The following is an 8,335-nucleotide window of genomic DNA, read 5'->3' as shown; positions in this document are numbered from 1 at the left end:
TTGTCCACAGTATTTTTCTTAGTGCCTGAAATGTTATCTCCACTAGATAGAGCCAAAAATCAATTGCCTGCTGTATGGTTCAGTCATACTACCAGTTTATTTCCTAGTCAGTGGACATACTTCTTTTCTTCCATCAGGACGGACCACATGATGAAAGGATATGTTGTTGTCAGCACAGAGCAGCTGCCTAATTAATTTATTTTTTTCTTATGACGAAGTGTCTGCAAGTGTCTGTGTACCAGCAGTTGCAGGAGTGTGCAGTCTGCTGCCGAAGGACAGAGCCAGTAAGGCAAACAGCTGGCCAGCTGTCATCCTTTCCCTGGCACTGAAGCGGATGGGGAAGGGACTCCAGAAGCAGATGCCCTTAGCCTGGCTTGGGCACGCTACCACAGGGTGGCACAGCGGCCTCACTGGATGCCACTGTTTAAACCAGATGTCATCCATTCTGCTACTGTCCTGTTGATCTGCACGATGGGCACAGGAGGGCTCAGAGCTGAAAATAACACTTTCTTCACTATTACTGCAATTTATTAATCTCCAAAGAAATATAATAATATTTCATAAGCCTTAACTTTTTCCATTTCACTCACATCATGTTTCAGTCACTATTAGTTTTTGCAAGATTTAAAATAATTTCAAGCCTTTTACTTTTCCATTCCTTAAACTTCAGGAAGCAAAACAACTGTGAGCTCTTCATAGGATACAGGGTGTCCACCTAGTAGGAGCTCCTTAAGGAGTTTGATATTCCTGGATATTACCTAACTTCACTATCTACTTAATCATAGTAACATTTTATAAACACTCAAAAAAAAAATCATCTACCTTTTATTACAATGCATACTGATCTGTAACACAGTGAAGTAAATTGAGTAGCTTTCCCCAGTCAATTCAAATTACTTTCATAGTGCTGCCTTTTCTTTACAAAACCTTCAGACCTACTGACAAAATTATCACATGCTAAAGGAAAAAAATCCCCATATTTTGCTGAATTCTACATTCAGCCACCATGTGTTACAGAAGATGAAGTTGCAGGAATCACAAGACTTTAGCACAGTAATTGCTGAGAGAGAAAAGTGTATTAGATCAGGGTTAAGGCCCAATACCTAATTTTAAAGCCATTCATAGCATTGTTCTAACAAAGCTCAGAAGCTGAGCAGGAAAGAGAAAAGATGCTAGCATTACTCAGGTACTTGTTTTGCTCATGAGTGCAGAGTGGTTAAATAGCAGGATATTTTTTCCTCAATGAAATGGAGTGGAGAAACAGTTGAAACATGCATCTTCTAAAATTCAAACACAGGAAGCTACAAAAATGCTACTGTTTTCCAAAGATTAAAAGTAAGCATATTTTCTAAATCTCATACAGTAACTGTATATTGATTAAAAAGGACAAAAAACCATCTGTAATGAAACAGAGATTGAGGGATTTTATGTGCCAGTAATTTACTGAAGGGGAAAATCCAGAAATAAAAAATATACCTCAAAAAAAGCTTGCTAGTCATAAGGCAAACTGACTTCTCCTCCTACAATTTTTTTTTCTTAGTTATTTTGCTTGCAAATAATGTAGTAAGTAGGCAGCTGATGAATATTTTGCCATTAGATATTCGGTTTCTGTTATTATCCTACTGTAAACTTGACTTTTCCTGTCCATATACTGAATCTATGTATTGTCTCTTGTCCTTTGCTCAGGATTTCAGCTCTTTAAGGCTAGAGACTATAGTTTTGCTATGAATAGGTATGGCAGCTGACACCACAAAACCTTAATTCTTAGTTTGAATCTCACTGAAGCTCACTTATGGCACAAAAAACTTTTTTAAATAAATCATGAAAGCCTTAACAATGAATCTATGTCTACCTAAACCAAAAAACCCTACTTCATAAAATTCTGGTTTTCAACCTTTTTCATTTATAAAGCTGCTTCTAGAAAAGTTTGTTATCTGTAGATACCAGTTTGTTATCTGTTAGACACCACCTAGTATCGCAGGAAAATACTTACAGTTCTTAAGAGTTTAACAGGAAATATAGAAGTTCCAAAACAACAGTTAGTGCAGTAGCAGAGATCACCAAAGGTTTCATGATAAAACACCATTTCTCAACAGATGAAAGAAATACCTTTCTTTCATATTTCTTTCTGATGCTATTTTTTTTTGTCTAGTCATCTTTTCTTTTGCTTTAGGACTTTTCATGCTCTCCTTCTCCCTAGGTGGTTCTATTTTTTTCAATGCATTCAACTCATGCAATTTCCTTCTATCCTACTAGCACTACATAAACAACAGTCAATCAGAACCTTCTGATGTATTTCAAATCTCAAAATGCATGACTCAGCATTATTTAGCCACCTTTCAGTGTTCCAAAGGTCTTTATTTAACTTGCATCTAAGAGAGAGGTTAGTCTATATAACTGCAATTTTAACTAAGCAACACAGTAACTAAATCTTGCATGCACATTTGGAGCATTTACACAATGGATTGATAGCAAAGTCCTTCAGTTTGTTGTAATTGTGGATTTTTGAGCTTTTTCCCCTTACATTTCAGAAATTTCAAAACTTTTTTTTCAGAACTTTAGCTCAGATCTGCCCATCCAGCACCAAAACATATAGGTGAAACTAACTGCAGATCAGCCTGTGGTTATGTTATTGCAAAAGCAAGCTGTTCATATCAAAAATTGCCTCAACTCTTGACCTAGCTGCCAGAGATCTTCAACAACTGCTGACAAGGGTCTTCTTTACCACCTAAGAGAGACACATCCTTTTGCCTAAATGAATATCCAAGCAAATAAAATAAAAGGTAATTGTGAAGAAAACTAGATAGGTGAAATTGCATAGGTAACATTAAAACACTATGCAGACAATGAAGAAAACCCTAATTCAGAAACATATAAATAGGATCTTAAAAAAAAAAAAAAAAAGAGGCAGCTGCAAAAAAAGCTCACCTATAAATGGATATTTGTGCTTAAATATCTTGCAAATCTTGAGTAAAGTGTGACTGTAAGATCATATAATTTGAAATTCTAGTTGCAACCAAGCCTTTATAGTTTTGCACAGCTTTAGAAAAGTTGAAGAAAATAAAAAAACTAGCAAATAAATACACAAATAAAAGTGGCTATGACTTAAGAAGAGAGATTGAAGGAGCTACATTTATGAGCATAAATATTAGACAGATTTAATCAAAGAACACAACCACTCATCCTCTTTGTGATATATGTCTTATCCTTTGACAGAGACTATTCTGGACACCACAGCTATACTTATTTTGGCTAATGAACAAAAAAATTAACACACTCTCTACTTTAGAAAACAAAACCTGGAGACAATTACATCCAATTAATACTTTACAGGTGATTGTGTAAGTAAAGGCAATTATTCAGTGCCTCTGAAGATGGTAGGAATCTTATCAAAGGAGTTATAGAAAAAAAACATTAATGCAATTCATAAGTGAGATGCTATTATTCGATAGTAAGAGTCCTGTAACAGTAGGAAGATACTACAAATGAAAATATTTAACAACTTAAATAGAACAATAGTGGCCAAAATGAAGGGATTAGTCTTGTAGTAATGCACGGGCCAAAAATATTACAGCGTCCTTTTCTTGTCTTCTATGTTCTGTGATTGCCTCAGTTAAAAAACCACAGATGTAAGCTTCAAAGTTTTAGGGAATGTAAAGACATAAGAACAGAGAATTGGAAGTGTAACAAATGTCAAGTAACTCGATTCTAAGTGGAGCAATGTATAAACAGGCAACAACTTCCACAAATGAATCCCACCTCAACTACTATTCCATCTTTGCTTGTCCATTGCCATTCGTTCCTTTTCTTCGTTGCTGAAATCAACATGTATGCACTAGGATCATCAGTTTTAGAGCTCTTCTCAATTCTCTTGGCATTCAGAGGTAATCAGCAACAATTCTCTCTCTGCTATCTTCAATAAAGGGCAAGAGTTCCTTCTGAAAATTAGTTTTACTGACACAATCAGAAAATCCAGCTAGCAACTGAAAAAAATATTAGCATACGCAAATGTGCAAGTATAACCTTATTTTAATCATCACATACATAAGCACTATAATTGAATTTCTTGGATTTAAAACTGCAGTTTTCAAGTGATATATTATTATTATTACCTGCTCTTGTATGTTGCACTAGTATATGGGACATATATGTCAATGTTAATTTCTTTTGATACAACTATTAAAGCAGTGAATTGTATGTATTGATTGGCTGTGTTTCTATGACACATTGCTTATTTTACTGGCTTTTTTACAACACAAAAATTCAAAGAAGTTGTGGTTGTCACAGTAAGTTCAGTGATTTTTAATAAAATCTAAGAATTTGCATCAACTTTGTCTAAGTCTAAACCACATTAAATAGTATTAACTTGGATACCACGGTCTGTATCATGTAGCATGTGGCCTGATCAAATAATATTATCCTATTAAAAGTGCACATTATTGTCAGAAACAGTATGAGTCACAGGAACTGCGTCCTTTTAAAATAAACCAGTCTCCTATGACATGTTCTCCTATCTTTAATTTCAAAGTGAGTTTCTGTGCTTGATTTAGATGTGTTAAGCATTAAGAAAAAGGCTGTGGCAAGTTTTTTGCACTGAACAAAACAGCAAATGACAACTTTCACGGACTTGCAGAAAGTCTACAGCCATTGCAGAGGGGATACAGCATGAACCAGGCTCTGAAGGTCTGCCAAAGCTAGTTCCCATCATTTTTCAGCAGTGAACACTAATCTTGCAAACTCTCATGAACCAGTTCTTAGCTGTAGGAATCTGCTTCTGTGAAAGCTATAACTAATTTCATAAATTAATATTTGTCATACTTAAACTTTTTGCATCACTGTGTAATCAGTAGAACTCATCCTGAAGGACTCTAGTGTTTAAATGTGGCTTCACATATATTTGTTAAACAGCATACTGCATTCAACAGTAATGATGCCCCAGAAGCTTTGTGACATGGAAGTTGAGGTTATTCTGGTATTTGCCTATGAAGTCTATTTGAATTTGTTTTCAAGACAAAGGGATCTTGAAACATCAGTCAGAATCATTAGCAACATATTTCGCAACAAAATGTGCAAAACCAAAATAGTGTGTGCGTCTACGCGTCAAACTACCTCTATGTTGTACACCCCCAAAAGGAACATCATTGCAACCCCTCGTTTCTAAATCTTATATGCAAATCCCATAAAGGCTGAGTAAGTGTGTTTTATGGAATTGTACCAAATAGGGAGGAAACAAAGCTGAAATGAATACTTCAAACTGGGTGGGAGTGGTTTAAAACCTGAATACAAATTGTAGTTGCTGTACCTGCCCCTCCCACCATCACCAGCTTGCTTAGCCTCTGCACCCTTAAGTATTGTAGAATTTGAGATAATTCTACCAGAATCCTCATCAGGATGCCCATTTCAGAGTAGCAATATTCACAATCTGCTGAACTGAAAGCCTGAATTTTAAGAATCCAGAACTAGTGTTATTAAAGCTGTATTTCTTTAGTTATAATGTTTCTTAGTTATAACTGAATACTGATACAGCTTATTTATTTTATGACAAAACTGTGGCCTGTAAAGAAATAAGGTGGAGCAACAGAAAAGCAATAAGTCCAGGAGAAGAGAAAAAAAAAACAAACCAAACCAAACCAAAAAAACCTAAACCCAAAAACTTTAATTAAGGAAACAGCAGCTTAATCCTGGTTTGAAGTGGGTATATTTAAACTCAGAGATTAATAAAAAGACTCCAATAACAAAGACCTCAAATGTTACCAAAACCAGCTTGTTTCCATTCTGAATCTCTCTTTTTATTTGTAAAGACTGGCATTACAATTGAAAAGGACTCAAAATGGAGTGATGTACACATCATTGGTGTTTCATGATGCAACTGATGGTGTCCCTGAATGGATATTGCTTCAGCTTTGCTTTTAAAAAATAATTTAACAAGAAAATCTTCAACTCCACTATCGATCACAGGTGGCAGAAATGAAAGGAAGAAAAAGAAAGGAAACCAAAACTACTGTCAAATTTGTAACATATACATTGTTGGCTGATGACACTTGTTCCAGATGTACAATAAAGCCCACAACACTTTATTACTATGAATATAATTATTGTGAATGTTTTTTCATGTTAATCAACTTGCTTCTGAAGGTTTTTTTTTTTTGATTTTTCTTAAACTTGCATAATAAACATGCAATGAAACATTTCTTGTTAAAGTGTTTTTTGCAGTCATCTTGTTTTCATACAAAGATTTCATAAAGTTGCAGTGTTGTATCAGAGCATTACCAAAATAAGAGCAAAAGCTAAAGAGGAAGATAAATGTGAAATAAACTTGATGAAGATAAACTAATCTTGTCCTGAGACACTCCAGTCTTATTAAAAAGATGCACACAATCAAATCCCTTCCTTCCAAACCCACCAAACCCACAAAATAAATATTAACTCGGAAGAAAGGGAAGACATAAAGAAAAAAAAGTAATATGATGTCATCATGCACTCATCTTCTGCATAGCTCAACCCACATATAGTAAGGCACTATTTCCCCACAACTTAGTGTCCACAACAATCTTTTACATTGCTCTGCGAACTACATATAGTTCCTTCCAGGATGATGAAATAAACAGATTGAATGAGTGTTGCTACCATGTCACCCCATGTGTGATCTTATAGACAAGGGCATCATCTGGCAGTTTCAGAAATCAGCTGTCTCAAGTCTCTTATGTGTGCATGTTATATATAGGGATATATTTTGGGTGTGCAAGTGGTCGGTTTGTTTTCCAGAGTTGCTGTTATTTTTCATTGTTCTTTACTCCAGTGTTCTCAAAGCAAATACATGATAAAATAAAAGCGCAGTTGGGTCATTAAAAACAGAGCTTTGGTGCTCCAAAAAGCACACAGCTTTGGGGATTTAAGAAATCTGTTAGACATTCCCAAAGAGTTGGGAAATACATGGACATATTTTCATCTGGAAATCCTTGTCTCTGCTTAATTGAGCTGGTCTTCATATTGTTTTCGGAAGCAATCACCAGCAGGGAAAAACTCCCAGCACCGTTCTTGATACATTTTCCATACATAGGATTCCTGAAAGAAACACAGTTTAAGCAATTGAACTTGATTTAATAAAAAAGCACCAACCATAACTTATCTTTTCCTCTTACATATATACTGCTTCACTTTTTTTGATGCTGTGCATATCAATCTACAAAATCATGTTAATGATTTTGATCAGTTCACATTACCTTTTAGGTTTTTGTCACCTAGTCAAAAAGCACTAAAGAAACACATAGAAGAGGACCAGGTAGTTTAGTTCTTATTGCACATCCAGGAGCATGGTAAAGCTCAATTAAAGCTGGTCACAAGAGAAATACCAGGTTAAGCAGACTATTTTCTGTCATATAAATTTGACTGAATTTCTGCATTTAAAGATATTTCTTAGAAGAGCAATATTTTCTCATTCAGTGGTGTTTTCTTTTTCTTTCTGATTATTTGTTCAGGTAACGCTCTGCCTTTAGGCAGTCCAGAGAATACTAAAGGATATGCCAGTTTATTTCCATTTTAATTACACCACTTAAATGTGCTTTTTATTATACTAATTTCATGGTAGAAAGGACATGTGTTACACAAGTTACAGAATCATAGAATCATTTAGTTTGCAAGAGACTTTTAAAATCATCAAGTTCAACTGTAAACATAATGCTGCCAAGTCTACCACTAAATCACAGCCCTAGAAGTTATGGTACTCTCAATTCTCAAATTATCAGCTAACAGTATCAAAACTGAATAGTTAGTTAGTAGAAATCTGGCTTCAATGACTACAGTAGGACACACTGTATGCCAAGAAAAAAAAAAGAAAACACAAATGAAAAACATTTTTTTTTTTATTTTAATATGAAATTCTCAAATGGCAAATGGATGTTCAAAAAAAGCAAAGCAAATACATAAAATCTGATACTGGACAATTCTGAGATTCATGCAAAGAAGATTATCATAACTGCCAAATACATACATCAGAGTTCAGAAAGAGTAAGCTACATAGAGTTATAGCAAATCATCCCTCTGACCCAAATCTGTAGGGCTGTGTTTATCATGCTCTTCAGGCTTTTTGTTTTCTAATCGGTGACATGGGAAGATTTGCTTAGTCAGCTGTAAGACTATCACTAGAAAAAACAGTAGTCAGTAAATCTAATACATTTTTACACTGACTTTAATTATACTTAAAGGAAGTTGAAGTGAGCACCAGAAATTTGAAAGAACAGCAGCAAAGAAGAAACCTCCAGGGAAAACTTCTTTCATGGGTTTAATTCTAAATATATGCACAAGCTCTTTCATATGGACTTATTCAGGAATATAG

General features: G+C 34.8%; 1 protein-coding gene across 7 annotated transcripts in view; it reads right to left on the bottom strand.

Moving 5' to 3' along the window:
* Positions 1 to 5,764: 5,764 nt before the first annotated feature.
* Positions 5,765 to 8,335, bottom strand: part of RYR2 (ryanodine receptor 2) — a 430,624-nt gene continuing 428,053 nt past the window's right edge. For all 7 annotated transcript variants that reach the window (XM_033008863.2, XM_042795831.1, XM_042795834.1 and 4 more), the window contains one exon: positions 5,765 to 7,065. In XM_033008863.2, coding sequence (XP_032864754.2) covers positions 6,970 to 7,065 — 96 coding nt within the window. In that variant the 3' untranslated portion in view covers positions 5,765 to 6,969. The remainder of the gene's footprint in view (positions 7,066 to 8,335) is intronic.

The sequence above is a fragment of the Tyto alba genome, unplaced genomic scaffold, assembly GCF_018691265.1.
Source record: "Tyto alba isolate M040663 unplaced genomic scaffold, T.alba_DEE_v4.0 Super-Scaffold_22, whole genome shotgun sequence".
NCBI classification, from domain to species: Eukaryota; Metazoa; Chordata; class Aves; order Strigiformes; family Tytonidae; genus Tyto; species Tyto alba.
This window is presented reverse-complemented; position numbering and strand designations above follow the sequence as displayed.